At 39.5% G+C, this 22,454-nt stretch overlaps 2 protein-coding genes and 1 pseudogene across 5 annotated transcripts in view; 1 reads left to right on the forward strand and 2 right to left on the reverse strand.

The window, feature by feature from the left end:
* Positions 1 to 22,454, reverse strand: part of LOC118278870 (gastrula zinc finger protein XlCGF26.1-like) — a 206,449-nt gene that overhangs the window by 120,306 nt on the left and 63,689 nt on the right. The window lies entirely within an intron of this gene.
* LOC118278956 (venom protease-like) lies at positions 626 to 12,139 on the forward strand (annotated as a pseudogene).
* The window catches only part of LOC118278916 (zinc finger protein ZFP2), a 48,540-nt gene continuing 39,658 nt past the window's right edge, over positions 13,573 to 22,454 (reverse strand). Inside the window, exon 5 of one of the 4 annotated variants that reach the window (XM_050703496.1) lies at positions 13,573 to 14,844. In XM_050703496.1, coding sequence (XP_050559453.1) covers positions 13,742 to 14,844 — 1,103 coding nt within the window. In that variant the 3' untranslated portion in view covers positions 13,573 to 13,741. Of the gene's footprint in view, positions 14,845 to 15,376; positions 17,524 to 19,241; positions 20,410 to 20,911; positions 22,298 to 22,454 lie in introns of those variants that run through there. The other 3 variants (XM_050703494.1, XM_050703493.1, XM_050703489.1) reach the window with 3 other exon arrangements.

Consider the following 22,454-nt stretch of genomic DNA (forward strand, 5'->3'; position numbering starts at 1 on the left):
GTTACAAGTGCGTTGCCGGCCTTTTGGGGGTTAGGAATTTAAGGGTTGTTGTTCGAGAATCGGGGATTGGGAAGATTGGGAATGGGGGAATTGGGCCTCCGGTAACTTCACTCACACAACGCAAGCGTTGTTTCACGTCGGTTTTCTGTGAGATCGTGGTATCACTCCGGTCGAGCCGGCCCATTCGTGCCAAAGCATGGCTCTCTCAAACTTAATATTGATTGATTTGAGAAACAAAAATAGAATATTATTTTAACATTTGTGTTAAAAATACCAGCTTCAATTACCCAAATGTTCTCTTAAAACTAGTTTCGATGTAGCAAAGACGTCCTCAATTACACCTATGATAAATACAATGCACTTTGCACAAAAACTACAACAATCTTGAATTAAGCATTCATACGTAAGTGCTTAGGTGTTAAATAATGACATGACACAACGACTCTCATTAACCGCAGATTGCAAATAAATGCTAAGAAAAAACAAACTAAACAGACTTGGTGAATGTTTTTTATTTTATGTTTTTTGCCAATCCTGATTGAAATGGTAATTTCGGCTAGTATTTTGTTAAAAAAAAAAGGATATTAAGAATCAGTTTGATTTGATATTCTTATGTGGGTGAACGCTTGTTACATAAAACTATTTATTTATTAAAATTGGAAGTTTTTCGTAAATTACCTAATTTAAAATGTACTATAACAAATATTTTATTGTTATAATGAACGTGTTGATATTTAATTTTTATTCATCGAAATGTGATTTCGATATAGAAGAAGGTACGTTTCTTTTTAATATTTTTTTCCAAAATCCGTGGGAATAAGGGGTCTCGGGCAATTTTTCGATAATTTCTCAGTAGTAGCACGGAGTATGGACTCGTGAGCCTCTTGCCTAGTATATAGGAATTGGCAATATGCTCACCCTCTATTACATGGGACTTATAATGCAAACGGTGTAAAGTGAGTGTACATAGTGCAGCGGCATTACGTGCTGTTACTAATGTGCAACTCTGCCTACGCTTTCGGGAATAAAAGGCGTGACGATATGAATGAATAGTTTTTCTCCATATATTTACTTGAGTAAACCGTGTTTTTTTTAAATTAATTTAGTACCTATATCTCACGATAGTTATAACAAAAATATAAAAGCGAAGCGCCTTGCATTCAAGCTTCCTTGTACGAACTGCTAGGGAGTGGCACTCCTTGCCGGAGTCTGTGTTTCCTGATGGGTATAACCTGGGTGTCTTCAAAGCCCGAGTGAATAGGTTGCTTATGGGCAGACGTGCTCCATCGTAGGCCGCATCATCACTTACCATCAGGCGAGATAGCGGCCAAACGTCGACCCGTCAAATGTAAAAAAAAAATAAAAAATAAGCGTTTGCTCAAAGTAATGTTTCCACTCGAATGAAGATTTAGACAAAAACTAGTGGTAGGTAGGTAATGTAATTAATTACATAATCTACAAGTATGTTGGGATTCCCCAGTGTCGTCCTTCTCGTCAGTTATTAAGTAGTATCATAAAAATACATTTAATCTAATAAATTATGACATGTGTACTATTAATTCGATCCGTACACCGAAACCTCAGACTTTTTTTTTGTAATAAAAAAAGTGTGTTTTTGAGGGCGAAAATCATCCAATGACTTCTCTTGCCCTGGAAAAGAGTTGTTCTATGCGGGAACCGGATCCACGATAGGACTTTTTTCCTCAAAAGAATCCTCGCGCGTCTCAAAGAGCCATCAGATTACAACAGATGGGGCCTAATAGGGCTGATACCTTATCCGCAAGTTGGTTTACCGGGCTCTGACTCGAAAAGGCCGGCAATGCATTTGTAACGGGGTCTGTTGTTAGTCAGTAAGAGTCTGTCCATTTCGTATCACCCAAGGCGGGAGAATTAATTACGTAGATGATTATACCCACAAAAAAAATTGTCGATATATCCTAGAAATACGATTATCAGTAGTAGATGCTTCATATTGTCATTGTTCTCGTTTAAAACGCCCTATACAATAAAAAAATATTTGGTATTTTACGCAGGGTCCCAGTGTTCAGACGGGCGCGGTAAGAACGGGACGTGTGTGAACGCCTGCCAGTGCCTATCCATGATACAAGATGTCAAGCAGAAGAGCTATCCGCAGGTTAGTACGATGATATAGGGTGACTGGTAATTAGTGAACGATATTTAAACACGTGATTGTATTCATGATTACAAACAACTTTCCCGAAGAAACCTATTTTGTATACTCATTAGTTTAATTTTTGCCACAATAATAAAACAACAGTACTCGCTTGCTTTCGCATGATCAGCTGTTAACAGTGAGGCGCCCGCGCTTGCGTTATCGGGAGATTAGTAACTAGGCAGGTATTTTAGCACTTCACTTTGTTAAAAGTTAGAAAAGCTCTACTAGTTTTGTGTCACAGAGGGGCTATTTATCATGAGCCGCCGGCGCGATAACGCCGCGCGGATACGCTGCATGAAGAGTCCTTCTGTGACTCGAAACTAGTAGAGCTTTTCTCCATTAATGTACGTGAGTAAACCGTTATTTTTAGTAAAAGTATTTCTCACGATATTTATTACAAAAACCAGAGAATTAATTAACACATTGAACGCCGTGGTGGTCACCGGTGACCGACGTTAGCGGAGGATTTGCCTTCAACAGTTTTCTATTGGCAGTCAAAGACCTAACTAATACCTACAAATATGTATAAAGCTGAAGAGTTTGTTTGTTTGTTTAAACACACTAATCGCCAGAGCCACTGGTTTGCGCTAATTGAATCATAGTTTTTGTGTTGAATAGTCTATTTATTGAGAAAGGTTATTATAGGCTATATTATATAAAAATAAGCCAGTAATCAGTGATTTAACACGATACATGTAATGTGTTCCAGATCTGCTCGTTCCAAGGCAACGTGCCCATCGTGTGCTGTACAGACTGCGAGAAAGTCAGGCATATAAAGTAAGTGAGTATGTATACCTACTTATTATTATGTATTTTATTTTATGAAACACGAGCAGACGTATCACCTGATAGTAAGCAATCGCCGCCGCCCATGGACACTTAAAACACCAGAGGCATTACAAATGCGTTGCCGGTTTTTTGGGGGTTAGGAATGTAAGGGTTGTTGTTCGGTAATGGGAATGGGGGATTGGGAAGGGGGAATTGGGCCTCCGGTAACCTCGCTCACACAACGAAACACAACGCAAGCGTTGTTTCACGTCGGTTTTCTGTGAGGCCGTGGTATCACTCCGATCGAGCCGGCCCATTCGTGCCGAAGCATGGCTCTCCCACACTTATTAATATGTGTTAATAACACCTAGGTCTTCCCCAAAAGGTAAGTATCAAATAGAACATAACAACCCACTTTTCATCAGTTATGTAAATTAACAACCTCCAACGGCAAGTACCAATGTGACTTTTTCCGAGTTATATGTGCTTTCTAATATTATTTAGACACCTCTGACAAACGGTGAAGTAAAACATCGTAAGTAAACTTGCGGTTATAATTTCTAATTATAAGTTTGAAATCGCCAACCGACATTGAGCAAGCGTGGTGGTGATTAATTCTCAAATCTTCTCCGAGTGAGAATAGGTCTTTGGTATGCAGTGGCCACTTCTGTTGATGTGATATGAAAAGAAAGAGAGCCATTTGCCATTTGTTGACATAAAATTATTTATTTGAGCAAATTCATCGAAATCTGTTCAGTCGTTGTTGAGAAAATTCGAATTTATTATTTTGTTTTGATCTCAATAATTAACCACTCTTATTTTGTTTGGTTCCAGTCATGCCATCGTCGACAAATTGGGAGGAATACATTTCAGGACCGGACGAAAAGCTCACGACGGTAAGGAAATTCATTCATTGGATAGGGCACATACTGAAGGGATAGGGATCAACGCGTGTAGGTGGATCACTTGATGGTAAGCAATAGGCGCCACCTATGGACATGGCAACAACATGGCCAGAGAGTTAGGGTGATTTTCTACTAGAGATGTGTTACGCTTTTTTTAAGTGAGGAAAATCACCTAATGACTTCTCTCGCCCTGGGCGAGGCGAGAGGGACAGGCTGATAGTGTGAGACTCTTACTGATTAAAAACCACCACGTTCCTACTCCTGCTTTTCGAGCCGGAGCCCCGGTATACCCGCTAGGTAGTCCACAACTCCAGATCAAGATGTGCTATACTTAGTTGCTGTGCATGCGTTTGGCTTCCACCAATCATATTAATTGGTACACATAACTTAGCAGTGGTGAAAACGGACTCAGTTACATTTTGTGTTTTATATGGAAAGATGCGTGCTTTGGATGTGTGCTATTGATAGCTGCGCATATCGTTCGCACGGCTACAGATCTTAGTATCGGTGGAAACGGTCACGTTGCTGTGGATGCGTTTGGCTTCCACCAATCATATTCATTGGTACACATAGCTTAGCAATGAGTGGAAATGGACTAAGCTAAAATGTTTTTTATATTGAAATATGCGTGCAAAAATGGATGTAACAGTGATTATGTAGATGGTTCTCTACATACATTTTTTTTGCGGCTTTCGCTTACCAAAGACTTAGTAGAACTTTTAATCCAATTGCAGTATGTCTGGAACACCTGGCCAACCTGCCTTACGAAGGCTGCGGCCCTACTTCAGGGCTGGTGAAACTCTGGCACGAGCAGGAGCAATGCTACAAGTACTCCCACAGATACGGCGTGTACGCAGCTCATATCGGGCAGGACGCTAGGAGGGGGCAGTTTCCACATATGGTGCGTAGGAGTTATTTATGGTATAAGCTGGTAAACGAGCAGACGGATCACCTGATGGTAAGCAATCGCCGCCGCCCATGGACACTTGAAACACCAGAGGCGTTATAAGTGCGTTGCCGGCCTTTTTGGGGGTTACCAATAGCAGTGGGTGAAACTGCGCTGGAGTGGCTAGTTAAATAAGACATATTTTTATATATATGTATATATTTTTTTATATCTTCACACCTTTATTCCCCGAACGGGTAGACAGAGGTGCACATTACGGCACGTAATGCCACTGTACAAGTGTACAATGTACACCCACTTTTCACCATTTAAGTTGTAAGTTTCATGTTATTGTATGGTGAGCCTATTGCCATATACTGCGCACATTTCCAGACTCCGTACTACTATTGAAAAATTTTCGAAAAACCGACACAAGCCCAGTTTTACATCGTCCGACCCGGGAATCGAACCCGATTCCCGATATTTTCGAAAAAAAAACACAGTATTAGCACAGTGTCTGGAATTGTGTCCAGCATATATCAATAGGCTCACCTCCTGTTACTAACACTTATAACACAAATGGTGAAAAGTGGGTTGTACATTGGCATTACGTGCCGTAATGTGCACCTCTGCCTATTTTTTTTTTTGATGGGTGAAAATCATCCAATTACTTCTTCCGCCTTGGGCGAGGCGAGAGGGAGTGTCAGACTCTTGCTGACTAAAAGCCACCCCGTTCCTACTCTTGTTTTTCGAGTCGGAGCCCCGGTAAACCCGCTAGGTAGTCCGCAGCTCGCACCTCTGCCTACCCCGGGATAAAAGGCGTGACTTTGCCTTGTTATATGTTTAGGTTCCTTACAACAAATACGACCATTGAAATAGCCTTTAACCATGTGTTCCAACATTTCCAGGCGCTGCTGGGCTACGGCGGGTCGATGGACACAGCGGACTGGTTGTGTGGCGGCTCGCTCATCAGCGACCGGTTCATCCTCACCGCCGGACACTGCATCTCTAGCGCTGTGCTGTAAGATATAGCTGACGTACTAATTACAGTGAAACTTAGTTAAGTGGGACCTGGATAATTGAGAAACCTCCACAACTGGAACTCATGCTGATGTCCCAACACATTCTTTTGTTTCTTTGTTTCTTTTTATAAAACATTGCCCCATACTAGGATTGTCTCCTGTGTCGTGGGTGCGTTTACAAACATACAAGTTCACATGCACATGACACCCAGACCCGGAACAACAATTTGTGGATCACACAAAGAGTTGCTCCGTGCGGGAATCGAACCCGCTACATGTTGCACGGCAGCCAGTTGCCCAGCCACCGCACCAACCGTGCAGTCAAAATACTAATTATATACTAATTATTTACTTATTCCTTACTTTTGTGGTTGGATGATGTGGGAGAGCCATGCTTTAGCACGAATAGGCCGGCTCGACCGGAGTGATACCACGGCTTCACAGAAAACCGACGTGAAACTACGCTTGCGTTGTGTGAGTGAGGTTACCGGAGGCCTAATTACCCCCTTTCCTAATCTTCCCAATCGCTGATTACCCAATAATCTTTAAATTTCTTAACCCCAATAGGCCGGCAACGCACTTGTAACGCCTCTGAATTTTCGGTACCCATAAGCGGCGGCTATTGTTTACCATCAGGTGATCCGTCTGCTAGTTTACCGTCTTATACCATAAAAATCATCCAATGATTTACCCACCCTGGGTGAGGTGTGACTGTGTGAGAATCTGCTCTTACTGACTTTGCCGGCGCGTCCTGCGCGCATCCCTGGCAGGCTTTAATGTAATTTTATCTTGAGCTACTCGGATAAATAAAATGCAGGTTTTGTGCCGTTTCATTATCATAATCATCATCATATCAGCCAAAAGATGTTCACTGCTGAATATAGGCCCCCCCCCCAATAATTTCCAGATAGGCCAGTGGAAGCGACCTGCATCCAGCGGCTCTCTGTGACCTGTTAAAGACTATTATATCTATATGTGTCAATTCAGATCTATTTATTACTTTCCGCGTAGCTACTAACAAACCTTCTAGCGCCCGAATACTAAAATGCTACTCAATTTTAAGTTGTACTTAAATATCGTGCTATCTCTGTCATTTTATAAAGAATTGATAGGGACAGAACTAGTTTTGAGAGCGTCTTAAAATTGAGTAGCGTTTGACTATTCGGGCATAGGTCTCCCACATCAGTCACTCAAAATTAAACTCTAAAATTTCAGCGGTAAAGTCCGTTTCGTGGCGATGGGTATCCTGCGTCGCACGGACCCGCCGGAGCGCTGGCACCGGTACCACGTGTCCCGTATAGTGCCACACCCGGACTACCACGCGCCGTCCAAGTACCATGACATAGCACTGCTGGAAACTAATAAAAGGTGAGTCACTCTTTAGCTAAAATAGTTTTATATTTTCTATTTTCTTTAGTTGTGTGACTGCAAAGTCAAACTCAAAGTCAAAATTACCGCGACACATGACGCGGCGATTGTCGCGTTGCTACTGCCAGTAGTAATAACAGTAGCAGTAATCGGAATGCTGCTAATAAATATGAGTCTCTAGCATGGCTTGAAACTAGTCGAGTTCCTCGTCAAACAGTTACGTGAGTAAGCTGATAACATAATAATTAAGTCACATTGGTAATTGCTGTTGGTAGATTTCGACCCCGCACCCTCATGCATGCATGTTAAACTGCCAGGCCACCACGACATTATCACTTACGACCATAATACTACCAATAAACTTAAGCTTTTAAGTGTGGGGGAATGGGTCGGCTCGACCAGAGTGATCTCACCGCAAACCGACGTGAAACAATGCTTGCGTTGTGTTTCGTTGTATGAGTGAGGTTACCGGAGACCCAAAACCTGAACTTCCCAATCACCGATTCCTCAACAACCCTTAAATTCCTAACCGCCGAAAACGCACTTGTAACGCCTCAGGTGTTTCAAGTGTCCATAGGCGGCGGCGTATGCTTACCATCAGATGACCGCTGTGTTCCATAAAAAAGCCTTAACTAAATACCTCCTAATATTCCAGGGTGACGTTCAACCTGCACGTGTACCCGGCGTGCCTGAACATCGACGACCACTTCCTGGGAGTGGTGACTGCCACCGGCTGGGGGGCGCTCGGACATAATATGGAGCTAGCCGATACCTTGCAAGCTGTAAGTTTTTGCAAAACCATCTGCGATATGCTTTTCTATGGGTCGTGGTTTTTTAAAACGATTTACTAAAGTATTTTCTCCTGGATTGTGGGTACCCGGATGTCTAAGTAGGCGGCTCACTAGACAAAGATGTCCACGACTGTTTTTTTTTTCATGGTAACTATAATCCGGTAAACGAGCAGAGAAATCACCTGATGGTAAGCAGTCACCGCCACCTACGAGCACCCGAAACTCTAGAGACATTACAAGTGTGTTGCTGGCATTTGGGGGGCGAGGGGGTAAACATTTAAGGGTTGTTGGAGAATCAGGGATTGGGAAGATTAGGTAGGAAGGAATTGGGCCTCAAAGCAAACCTCACTTACACAACGCAAGCAAGGCGAACCCTCTAATCCCCTCAATCTCTTAATCTGAGGGGCTGGCAGACTGATATGTATGAGACACGAGTTTTGTTATTGTGATAAAAATAAAACTAATGAGTATACAAATAAAGTTTCTTTGGGAAAGTTGTTTGTAATCATGAGTACAATCACGTGTTTAAATATCGTTCACTAATTTACCAGTCACCCTATATAATATGTTGGCGTATAATTGCAGGCTGATCCCTCCAGTCGTACTACGAGGAAGTGTGTGCGGTCCACTACCCCCCACATCGACACCTGTTGACGGGCTTCAACGGCACGATACAGATGTGCTACGGAGACGAGTTGGGCGCTAGAGATACTTGCGAAGTATGTAATATTGTTTTTTCTATTAACAGAAAACGTTGCCCCACATTAGGATTTTCTCCTGTATCGTTTACGAACACACATTGCGCATGCACATAAAGACCTACAACAACAATTTGTGAATCCTGTGAATAGGAATAGGGTGCCGGTAAACGAGCAGACGGATCACCTGATGGTAAGCAATCGCCCCCGCCCATGGACACTTGAAACACCAGAGGTGTTACAAGTGCGTTGCCGGCCTTTTGGGGGTTAGGAATTTAAGGGTTGTTGGGGAATCGAGGATTGGGAACATTAGGAAAGGGGATAATTGGGCCTCCGGTAACCTCACTCACACAACGAACCATGCAAGAGTTGTTTCACGTCGCCCGTTTTCACTCCAGTCGAGCAGGCCCATTCGTGCCGAAGCATGGCTTTACCTGTGATCGACCAGTAATAATAGAATTTTCTATGAACTTTGTATGAAATACTCTTTAATATTTTCATTACAGCAATGCCCAAGAATCTGTGAAAAGCAGCCTCTCCCATTCTTTCGTATTAATGCCGCATGCTACCCCCCAGATGCCTCTTGAGCACACGATACAGATGTGCTACGGAGACGAGTTGGGCGCTAGAGATACTTGCGAAGTATGTAATATTGTTTTTTTTAACACCTTCGCTGCGGTAATAAAATGTATTACTTTCACCTGGTGCGGTGGCGGTCCAAACAAGCCTGCCATAAACTTTCAGACAGTGCGTGGCGGGCCTTTTGAGCCTGCCAATACTATAATTGGGCCTTTTGATGGTTAGGAATTTAAGGGTTGTTGGGGAAGGGGGTAATTGTTCCTTCGATAACCTCACTTACACAACGAAACCCAACGCAAGCGTTGTTTCACGTCGGTTTTATCAGATCATGCCAATTTGTAATGCCGCCCAACGTGGGACTTGTAGTCTCTGTTGGGCGCCAAAAGTTAACATTTTATTGGATTGGGAAGATTGAGAAGGATGGTAGTTGGGCCTTTCGGAAACCTCACTCACTCAACGCAAGCGTTGTTTCACGTCGGTTTTCTGCTCGGCCGTGGTATCACTCCGGTCAATCAGGCCCATTCGTGCCGAAGTATGGCTCTCACACAATTGTTATCGACCAGTAATAATAGACTAGTTTCCTACTAGTCAAATTCAATACTTTATTTGAAACGTCAAAAATGATATTTATAAACTTTGTACTTTAGATTTTTACGTCAAATAGCAGACTTATTTCTAGAAATTTAGCTAGAAAAAATCGAAAATTAAGTAGTTCATCTATGAATGAGAGTGTGATTATTTTTGAATATTTTATTGTATTGAAAAGTTGTAATAATTTATTTTTGACCGAGGATACTACCCAATTCTCACATAAACAATCTCTTTTCCAGGGCGACAGTGGAGGCCCCTTACAAGCGAAACCGGTACTTTCAAGATGCCTGCACACCGTGATAGGAGTGACGTCATACGGACGAAACTGTGGCTACTCCGGTCAGCCGGGTATCTACACCCGGGTGCGGTTCTATGTGCCCTGGATCGAGAGTATAGTGTGGCCGGATTAGAGAGGGAAATAATTGGCGCTAGTGTTCAATTTCAGACTCGTTTCATGTGAGGTCTTTGAAGAAGGTGTAAAAAAATTGGGGGATGTTTTGATTCTGCGAATATTGACTAGTAGTTACTACTGCTAATTTATGCATTTTTGCGGGAGTTAACCCTTTAAGCGCCCAGTTAAATATCAATTACCGTGAGTCTTGCACGCGGCTACAAATCGGAAAAATTATAATTAAAAAAAATATATAAAATTATACCTAATATTGGACCTAAGGAGGTGCAATCGTGTGAATAGACCGATAATCAAGCATGTTCTCTGTCGCAGCAATATGATATGAGCGGCAGGGACACGGAAATACGTATCTAGGCGGTTAAAGGGTTAAAATGCATGACGTCATGTTATGTTATGAATATCGTCACGCCTTTTATCCCCAAAGAAGTGCACATTACGGCACGTAATGGCGCTATACAATGTACACCCACTTTTCACCATTTGTGTTATAAGTCCCATGTAATAGGGGGTGAGCCTATTGCCACATATCAGGCAAACTAGACAAGTACCTAGGGCGCCAGGTTACAGAGGGGCGCTGCGAGACGCGCGTGTCCAACTGCCCATAGAGTGACGGCGGGGACAAAATAAATTAGGACCGCCTATGAGGTGCTTGCCTAGGGCGCTCTCTAGGCTTATTCCGCCCTGGTAGAGTTGTAGAATAAAGAATAAGAATGGCTTCTATTATTGTCGCGCCATCTTGCCGTTCTTAACGTTTAAAGGTGCTCCCACACAGCAGTTATACAACGTTAGAGACTGATTTAACATTTGTGTTTAAACAAATTATAACAGTAATTGTAGAGTATGTTACACGCTATTGCAAATGTTATATTGTTACACATTGTTGTATAACGTTATATAACTGCTGTATGGGAGCACCTTTACTCGTCTAAACCTTTTTAGAAGCATTTTGTTTTAAAAATGTGACTTTAAGTAAAACAACTTTATAATTTATGTGAGTATTTTATTAGTTCAATAAATAAAGTGGTTTAATTTAGTTATAACCACGGCTGACTAGATTGTTATATAATAAAAATTGTTATCATAGGGTTTACCGTTTTTGCTCACTAGATGGCGCAAACCTATCAATAAATCTTCAAAGTCAAAGTCAAAGAATTTATTTAAATTAATCCTTAAATTAGTCACTTTTGAAACGTCAAATTGAATTGTCCGTCAGTGAAGCTAGGTGCTCGTTCCAAAGTGTAGCTTCGAATGGAGAAGAACGAGCAAGAATCTCCATTAGTTACTAGTTATTTAAAAAAAAAATCCAATTATTGTTGCTGTCTAAAATTTTACGGTCAATGTCACAGTGTCGCCATCTAGTGAGCAAGAACAGTAGCCCTCATTATGTATGTAGGTACTTAATCTACATAGAATCAACTACTTGATAAGTGAGGATGGGATCCTGAATTCGACTCTACTCTTGGCCATAGAATGTTTTATTATTTCTCTGAATTTCACCTTAAAGCCACTGTTATAGTTTACCTACTCATGTTTTACCATTTTTTGAGTAAGGGAAATCCTCCAATGCTTTCTCCCACCTTTGGCAAGACGAGAGGGAGTGTCAGACTCTTACTGACAATAACCACCCCGTTCCTACTAAGCCCCGGTAAACCCGCTAGGTAGTCATCAGCCCTACTGGGCCCCATCTGTGGTGGTCTGATGGCTCTTTGAAGCGTGCGCGTAACGCTCGGCACCGTACGCACGCGTCTGGTTCTGGTCGGGCGGCGAGCTACCCTTGCTCGCCGTCCTCATGTTTTACCTAGAGTTAGGTATCGAATTCAGGATTCCTAATACAGAGATAAAACAGTTTTGTTATAAATGAACAATTCAATAATGTTATTCTGTTACTACATTATACATAGTTGAAAGTACCTACTACTATTTAAGTTAGATAAATAATTATTATTGTAAGCCTAACTGTTCACGTTGCGTCATTCGAATGCATGCACCACAGGTCCGCATCGTACGCATCGCACGCAACGGAATTTAGTTTGTCTTGTATAGAAACTTATACAACTGCGTTCACTGATCCGCACAGTACGGACCGCATCATCGGCAATGCCTACATGTGATGCGTACTGACGATGTCATACGGAGTGCGTACGATGCGGGCTTGTGGACGCTTATCTACGCATTCGTCAAATAACGGGTAGTGAATAGCTTTTAGTCAATTACTGTGATCTTTAATGTAAATTATGTTGAATATACTAGACTAGTTAGATTATACAATATCACATAATATATGTATATAAGGTATTAAAATGTTGAATAAATAATTACTTGAATGAGTACAATTAATAAAAATGTAGTTTTATTACTTACAACGAATGAGATCTTGAAAACCTATCATTATTCTCAATCAATAACCCTTAGTATGAGTTTGCTTTATAGGATCTAAGAACCGACTAATCATAGCGCCAATCGCGCTCTCGTTTAATTTTCGTTCAACGCAAAGCAAACTCGTACTAATCCCTCTGATTGGTTAGTCTGATCAAATCAACTCGTACTAATCCCTCTGATTGGTTAGTCTGATCAAATCAAAACATATCGTCACACCTTTAATCCCCGAAGGGGTAGGCAGAGGTGCACATTATGGCACGTAATGCCACTGTTTACACCCACTTTTCACAATTCATGTTATAAGTCCCATGTGGTGAGCCTATTGCCATATACCGGCCCAAAATCAAAATCCCAGTATTACTTCGCCCGACCCAGGAATCGAACCCAAGACCCCTTGCCCGGCAGTCGCACTTGCAACCACTCGGCCAACGAGGCAGTCTATATATCAAATCAAAACTGCCATCAAATCTCACAATAGGCAAGCTGGGAGGATGGTGGCGATTGCCACTACTGCTTGATGTGATGATTACGAGCACCTTGCTTTGCAACTATGTTGCTCAAAATGTGATTGAAGAATATCTATAACTAGCTACTTCCGCGCGGTTTCACCCGCTCTGCTTGGCTGCAATTGGTCATAGCATGATGTTTTATAGCCTATAGCCTTCCTAGATAAATGCACTATTCAACACAAAAATAATTATTCAAATCGGACCAGTAGTTATGGAGATTAGCGCGTTCAAACAAACAATCAAACAAACTCTTCAGCTTTATAATATTAGTATAGATATAAAGATCCATAAACCTTAGGGTCTTTAATAGTCATACTCATATTTACAATTATGAGATCTTTTAATCTTAAGGAATGTAATGAAAAATTCTTTTACTTTTCTTTCGCTTCATCTACCTAGGTACAATGCGGGTCACATCCGCCTGACCACCACTATGTTAATTTTTACTTACACCTGATGAGAGCCGCTCTCTAGCTCCGCCCCATATAGGATGGCGAACAATATTAAATTTCATCACTGACCCCATCGGACCATTGACTTAGGAATTACACGTTTTACGTCACTAAGTTGCGACGTTATGGCTTTTCTATAACATGAAACATCTATAGCGTTATGGCTTGATTTACAGCAGGTTCAAGCTAAAAAAAGAAAATATGATTAGGCGGAAATGTCCACCACTGTACATTCATCTTCGTCATGCGATTGCATTGTATATTCGTCAATATCTTCATGCATGCTCGTCGATTGCATTGTAAATTCGTCAACCTCTTCATGCATGCTCGTCGACATATGACATTTCATGTGTATAACCAAATTCCGTTTGTGCATGTACGCGTTCTTGCAGATGAAGCAGATGAAACTCTTTTCTCCTGTGTGGGCTCGCATGTGGTCTTTCAATTTGGACTCCATGCTGAAGCACTTAAAGCACATTTCGCATTTGTACTTCTCAGTGTGATATTTCGTTTGGTGTTCGGTCAACGCCCTACGAGACGGCAGATTACATTTGCAGACATAACAAGGAAAGTTTTTAGCAATTCCGTGGACACGTCGTAAATGCGATATCAAACTGGAATATTCGCGGAAAGCTTCCGCACATTTGGGGCATGGTTTCAACTTCCTCTCCCTTCCTAGATGCACGATTTGTACATGGTACTTCAGCTGACTGTTTTTGAAGAAACTCTTGTCACATTGCTTGCAGTTGTAGAGCTTCAGTAGATGGGTTTCTTTGTGCGTCGCTAAGGAGTGCTGGTTTACGAATCCAGCGCCGCAATTCTCGCAAACGACCTTCCCAATATGAGTGTTCACGTGGAAATTCAACAGATTGAAATTGTGAAACTGTTCTCCACACAAATGGCACACGAACATGTGGTTTACCATCTCCATTTTGTATTCAGTCATCCCATTGCTAGCTGAACAGAATTCTATTTGATGCAAATGTGTTAGATGTTCCCTTATAACAGTCAAATTTGGGAAACTTAGATCGCAGATCCGACATTTTAACTTGGAAATGTCGACTTGCAAATTGCGTTTGCCGTATACGACATATTTGTTGAAGATTTCGTCTGCGTTCCCCATTTTATGTGTAGCACTGTGTTCGAATAGTACTGAGATATCGGACTCGTGTTGGTTGCAGTAAAAGCATTTGAAACTTGAGCCTATGAATATGAAAGGTCTGACTGTAGTGTTTTGGATAAAAATTGCAGCGTTTTTCCGTTCAGGCACTGTAAGTTGCCATACGCTTGTTTCTCTGCCGTTGTCGTCTGTGAAACAAAAACATTGTATCAGAATATAAGTGTTTAAACTGATATGGTCACTGGTAATATCATTAGAACTTAAACCGGGATATTTAATAGGTTTATTTGCTTTTGATTAAAGTTAAATATCGGAAATTCGCAAAAACTAATAAATATTGTAAATATGTATCCCGTTTTAAGTTCTAATGATATTATTGTATCAGAATGTAAGAAAGAAAGAAATGTAATATGATAATCATCTAGGATTTCTACACATTCCAAGTTTACTGTCCTACTCAAAGTCATTTAATGATTACAGAACCCAGTCCTTAGCAATTGTTTCCGGAATAAAATCGTTACTAAGGAATAGTTTAAATAATTATTAAATGTCTCTGAGTTGGCAGTAAATAATATAAAAAATACTACTTACATATAAAAAAATGCAACTACATTTCCATTCTAATCGATCAACAACAATGAAAGCAATCTATACAACATCCAACATAAATGCATAAAATAAACGAGTATTGGATGGTAAAGAACGAAATAAAAACAACAGTTTATTTATGAACTAATTTTATTCTAAATTAAACTTAAATACTACTGGAGATCTATTTAATCAGTCGCACAATTAAGTTTAATAATAATACTGGCATAAATTAATCAGTAAGTTGTTATAATGTTAACTTTTGGCGCCCAACAGAGACTACAAGTCCCACGTTGGGCGGCATTACAAATTGGCATGATCTGATAAAGATGAAGCCATGACTTCGACACGAATGGGCCGCTCGCTTTGTGATACGTTACGGCCGAACAGAAAACCGACGTGAAACCACGGTTGAGTTGTGTAAGGCCTATTATCGAAGGCCTAATTACTCTCCACCCCAATACCCCGATTCCCTATAAAGCCCTTAAATTCCTAACCCCAAAAGGCCGGCAACGCACTTATAACCCCTCTGGTGTTTCAAATGTCAATGGGCGGCGATGCTTACCATCAGGTGATCGGTCAGCACGTTTACCGGCTTATATTACAACAACCAGTGTTACCAAGGAACTGTGATAATAATACTGGTATAATAATTTAATATTCGTTGATTCGATTATAGTCTAAATGTTAGTACTTTTAATTGGCGCCCAACAGGGACTACGAGGTCCCACGGTGGGCGCCATCACGATCGACATTGAGCTTGTGTTACGTAAGTTAAATTTTAAGTTACTGGAAGTATTTTTACATTATATTACTTCTTGTTGATTGGCTAGCTTCACTTACAGAAAGACTGACGGACAATTCAATTTAACGTTTCAAAAGTGCCTTATTAAGGAGTAATTGAAATAAAAGCTTTGCCTTTGACTTTGGTTTGAATGTGCGTTCGGCTAGTATGAGCTTATGGCTTAGATTCTTGAGTAAGTAAGTTAGACAAGATAGTATTGAAGTCATGCGAAATTTTCACTAATAGTACCGATTGTTGTGACACGTGGCGATACAGATAAATAGAGTCTAAATACATTGGACTCAAATTAGTTTTAGATTTCACAATTGGCACCAATGATGTCAACCACTTTCAATCACTTCATAAAACTTCAAAAATCAATGAACAGAATAATCAAAATAAGTCCTTGGATGCCACTCCTTAACGTGTCTATTAAAATCATTCCTATTTGGAAACCCGTTCCCACACTCCGAGCAATTAAACTTAACAAATTGTTCGCTTGGAACATGGCTTCTCATATGTTGCTTTAAGCTCTTCTGGTGTCTATAAGCCTTCTGACACAAGCTACAGACGTAATTCCTCTCTCCCGTATGCGAAACCATATGCTTCTTTAGTGTCGTGACACAGCTAAAACTCTTTTTGCAAACTTCACATTGAGTCTTCTCCGTATGAAACTTATTTGTGTGCATTGTTAATGCTCTACGACTCGGAAAGACAGACTGACAGACATCACAGTTAAAAGTAAATGTTATACCGTGTATTTCTTTCAAATGCTTCAGCTTTCTAAAGTGTTCCGCGAATCTTTCAGGGCAGTGTGGACATCGAAGCATTCTCATTTTAGTTGTGCCTTCGTGGGCTTTCTCTATATGGTATTTGAGGTTAGAATTCGTTGTGTATACCTTATTACATTTGTTGCAAGGATAGCCTCCTGGTAAATGAATTTCTTTGTGCTGTATCAACCTTTGATGCGTCATAAACCCAGCACCACAAGTTTCGCAAACCGCGTTGCTAAAATGGACATTCATGTGTCTATTTAACAAGATAAAAGTTTGAAATATTTTAGCGCAAATATGGCACGCAAACTGACCGTTTTTGGACGTCAAATCGTAAGCTACAAGACCGTTTCCAGATTCTGTGAATGATTTACAGTGGTCGGCGGTCAAATGCTTACGGATTTCGTCTAATTCTTTGAATGTTTTGTCACAAATTCTGCATTTTAATTTGGAAATGTCAACTTTGACAGTTCTTTTGCCTTTTGGCAAATAGTCTTTGAGTATGATGGTATTTTCTGGAACGGAGTGTGTCAATGTGTGTGCTAGGAGTGTGTTTATTTCTGAATACTGTTCTCTACAGTAGAAACATTTGAAATAATAACGGCAATAGACGAAAGGTGTAGCTGTTGTGTTTTCAAGAAGCGTCGATGCGTTTTGTCGTTCGGAAAGCGTTAGTTCCCAAATACTGGTCAGTGCTCCGTGGCGTGGCTTCACTTCTGTTCCTGAGAAGATAAAAATGTTCCTGTTTTAGTTTTTGCTTTTGATCTTGTTAGTCCACTTGTGTTTTTGCTACAAAAGTAACAAATGCTGTTAGAAGTTTAGTTTATTAAAATATATCATGTCAGTTACTTCAATTGGTTTTCTATCGTTGTGTCTTTATTATTTAAAAAAAATGTATTATATTTTATTACATTTTGGGTGTCATTATGATGGTGTAGTTTTGTTAAAAAAAAAACATTTGTGTGTACAAACAATATACCTATTTTTTTATTTGAATCTGTGTTACTGCCACACTCAAAGGCATTTAATGAATATTTATCTATTCCTTAGTAACGATTTTTTATCGAAAACAATTGCTAAGAACTGGGTTATGTAACCATTAATTGACTCTGAATACGGCTGATTTCACCGTACTCAAAAACTTTTAATGGTTACTTATCCAGTCAATGCAACTGTTTTCGGAACAAACTCGTTATTATGGAATAGTTAAAATAATCATTCACGGCAGTTAATCTTATATTTAGGAATTAACTGATGGTACCTATAACTATAGAAAATATAAAGCAACAATGTAATTTGTTCCATGAAATTGGTGTAGTTGGATATACATATTTTCATAATATAGGTAAATATAAATGACGGTGTTGGGTATTAAAATAAAAGACCAATATTTCGATACGAAAATAATTTTAATGTACATTTCCACACGTCTTACTTTTTCTAATAAGCTACAACTATGCACACAAATCAATTTGAGCATTGTATTATTGCTATCGACGATAGATGGCGTGATCCTACATTTAAGTACAAAATTATTATGTATTGCCTTAGACAATAATTATATTAATACTGTTTTTATCGCATCCTAACTAAAAATTAAACATGAAAATAAGTTGGTTTGTTTGTAAGATCTTTGACTTATATCTACTCAACCAGTCATATTGACATTTTCAATTGTATTTTTTGTGATAAGATAAAATTAATATTTTGCGAAGTCTACATAAATATAAAAGCTTCAATCTACGACAACTATCAGCTACTTGACGTTAAACTAAAACGAAACAAGAGAGCTTTCGGTGTTTTTATTGGTTGGTTAATTCGGGCCGGCCGTTCAACGTAAAGCAAACTCGTACTAAGGGTATAGATATGTAGGTATCTTATTTTCAATTGGTATATAGCGTCAAAGTATCTACACAAACGGTTTTTTAACTAAGTAGCTAAGTATAATAACACAATACAAAGTGCCTATAAGGTACTGACTAGATATTAATACTTTTAATGGCAACACTGGTTCTATTTCCATTAGAACACATTAAGTCTTTGTATAATGCGTATATCTGCTTTGTGATATTAATAAAATGCTTATCACGCATAAAAACACTTGCATAACTAAAATAAAGATTAATTCTTTTGTAAAAATGTTGTATGTAAATCTATTAACACATTGAACGCCGCAGTGGACACCGGTGACCAACGTTAACGGAGGATTTGCCTTCAACAGTTTTTTATTGGTAGTCAAAGATTTGAAATACTAGCTGATCCGGCAAAACATTATTTTTCTCACTTTTTAAACCTTCGCAGGAATTCCACAAATAATTCAAAACCAAAATTAGCCACATCAGTTCAGCCGTTTTCTAGTTTTTGCGAGACTAACGAAAACCAATGGATTTTTATCTATTAAAAATATGCCATGATTCTTTGATTTCAAACACAATTTTTGACATTCAAAACTATCTGTCAAAATGACAGCACTCAATTCATGATTTCATTCCCAAAATTCTTGACAATCGTCTTGAATTGCCATTGGGGATGCCACTGCTTCATATGTTTATTATAATCATTTCTATTATGAAAGCCATTGCCACATTCTGAGCAGGTAAACTTCCAAACTGGACCGTGAACCCTCATATGTTGCCTTAAAGTCCGTTCATGCATGTAGGCCTTTTGGCAGATCGCGCAAAAGAAGTTCCTCTCCCCAGTGTGGCCTCTCATATGCATCTTTAACAAAGATTTCGTCCCAAAACATTTCCCACACACTTTACATTGTATTTTCTGCGTATGAAGTCTTGTCGTGTGTTCAGTTAGAGCGCGTCTCGTTGCCAAAACAGCTTTGCAAGCCGTACATTCAAAACTAAACGAGATTCCATGAACTTCTTTCAGATGCGTCATTTTTCTGTAGTGTTCCGCGAATCTTTCTAAACAGTGAGGACATTTTAAAGGTTTGATTTTCTTCGTATTCGTAGATTCATGTTTTTTAAACATATGGTAACGTAATTTTAATTTCGTTGGCAAAATTTCTTGGCATTTGTCGCATTTGTGAGCCCCTGTTTGATGGACGATTCTGTGGTTGATTAGTCTTTGGTGTGAAATGAATCCTAAGCCACACGTTTCGCACACAACGTTGAAATGTACGTTCATGTGCCTGTTTAGAAGAAAGAATGAGTTGAATGTTTTTGAACATATATGACAGGTTAGTTGACCGTTGATCATGTTCAAATTGTACGCCATGAGCCCATTGCCGGCCGAATTAAATTCTTTTTTATGTATCGCCGTCAAATGTTTGCGCAAATCGTCGAGATCTGAGTACTTTTGATCACAAATCCTACATTTGAGGCCTGATATGTCGACTTTGATTACTCTTTTTCCTTTCCTTAGATACTGCTTTAAAAGGCAGCATCTTTCAGGAGGTATATGTACTGAAGTGTGTTGTAATACTGCGTTTATTTCAGGAAAAACTTCATTGCAATAGAAGCATTTGAAATTAGCTTGTTGGTAAAAGAAGGGCTTGACAGTCGAGAATTCTAAGAAGGTGGCGGCGTTTTGTCTCTCTGCCACAGTCATTTGCCAGATACTTGTGCGCGGTCCGGATCGCTGTATTGTCATCAGTCCTGAGGAAAACAAGAAAATGGGTCTTCTTTAAATTGATTCCTTTACAAAATTAATTTGATGTTTAATAGAAATCTAAATACCAACCTATTTCAACAACTTTTTAGGTTATTTGTGACTGAACAGAGTATAATCTGCATAAAAAATAAGATTAATGATCAACAAATCCAATTTATTTATTAATTTCTGCATTAAACATGTAATTTTATATACAAGGAGTCTTAATTACTATCGTATTCTAACATTTCTTATAAAAAATTAATCTTAAACACAACAATTCTGCTTGTTTGCTAAAAAACAACAATTTTAAGCTTAAGGACGACATTGTTGAAACTGTTCCTTGTCGCACGGTCAACAATGTCGCGACGATGTTGTCTGACGTCGCCCGATGTCTCCGGGGACACATGTCGCTCGACAAATGTTCCTAGTGGAGACGAAGCTTTAAGTTACAGCGAAATTATAGGTCCTAAGATAAAGCCTTGTGGAACTCCCAACAGTAGTTACCCACTGTCAAAATTAAGAGAAATCACAGTACCCCATGCACACTACTAACATGAGCGATCAAACTGCTTTGATCCCCACAATTTTGTCCACAAATCGAACACAAACCAACGTCATGAGTCCTAGAATGTTCCCTTAAATTCTTCTTCCTTGCATAAGCCTTCCCACACACTTCGCACTTATAATTCTTCTCTCCAGTATGAATAACCATGTGTCTAGAAAGACAGTACTTGGAAAAGAATCTTGAATTGCATATGGGACACTCCTGATTCCTCTCCTGAAGATGAACAGATCTTATGTGGATTAGGAGATGGTATTTTAAATCGTATTCTCTTCCGCACGTATCACATCTGTACAGACCGGTAGTCTGATTATGGACTATACGCAAATGCTTCGTCCTCTGGTAATTTGAATTAAACCGCTCCGGACATATGGGACATCTTCGTGGAAACTCCTTCAGATGCACGCCTTTATAATGCAATCTTTTCTTAGCTGAATTGCTAAATACCTTATCACACTTATCACAAGGAAAGCTTCCAGTTTCATGCGTTTTTAAATGACGCTGTAGCATATTTATAGAGATAAAAACAGAACCGCAGATTTCGCAGCTAAAGTTATTGAAATGCTTATTCATGTGAATGATAAGGAGTCTTAATTTGAGATATTTTTCCCCACAGACTTGGCATTCGAAATTGTCACCGCTCAACTTGAACGGTATCAAATAATCTTCAGATTCCATGTCTATATTCTTGCCGTGCTCCTTCAAATGTAGTTTTAAATCGTTTATATTTGGTAGCGTCTGCAGACATATTTTACACTGTAGATATGTGACATCAACTTTCACATTTTTGTCTCTAGTTTTATTATTTAATTGCCTTTTAAAATCTTTTAAGGAATGATCATTTGTCGTATGATTTTTTAAAGAAACTGCGTCCAAAAACGTTTTCGGACAAGCAAAGCATTTGTATTTATTATTCGCATGTATAAAAGGATAGACGAACGAATTTTCAAATATGATTAACGCATTTTCCTTCCATGGTTGATCTTTTACAACTGTCTTCCTCGTTCTAGATGCTCCATAGAGTATTCCTGGCACCGTTTTTACGTTAAACGTAATTGAGTTCTTTACTTCTTGATTATCCTTCCATTCAATAGCATCTAAGGGCACAGGTTCCTTTAAAAAAGACACATTCGTGTATTTAGCTTTTGCATTCTTCAATTTTCTATCTTTATTTTTATTATCTTTGTTTTTATCATGACTAGCATCAAAATCTTGTGACTCACAGACAAGACTGTCAAGTGGTATCGGATATTTTAAGACTGTCAGTTGTATATCTGTCCCATCTTCATCTTTAATTGTGATCGTTGAATTCGATTTCTGGATAATTCCTAGAAGAAAAAGCATATATCAACTGTTTGTAACTTTTCTCTTAAAGGATTATTTATTACTAGCGACTTTGGCGCGATTTTATCCGCCATGTTGATCATAACGTGATGTTTTATAGCCTAAAAATAATTATTCAAATCGGAGTAGTAGTTTTCGAGA

This window comes from Spodoptera frugiperda, chromosome 24 (assembly GCF_023101765.2).
Source record: "Spodoptera frugiperda isolate SF20-4 chromosome 24, AGI-APGP_CSIRO_Sfru_2.0, whole genome shotgun sequence".
Lineage (NCBI taxonomy): Eukaryota > Metazoa > Arthropoda > Insecta > Lepidoptera > Noctuidae > Spodoptera > Spodoptera frugiperda.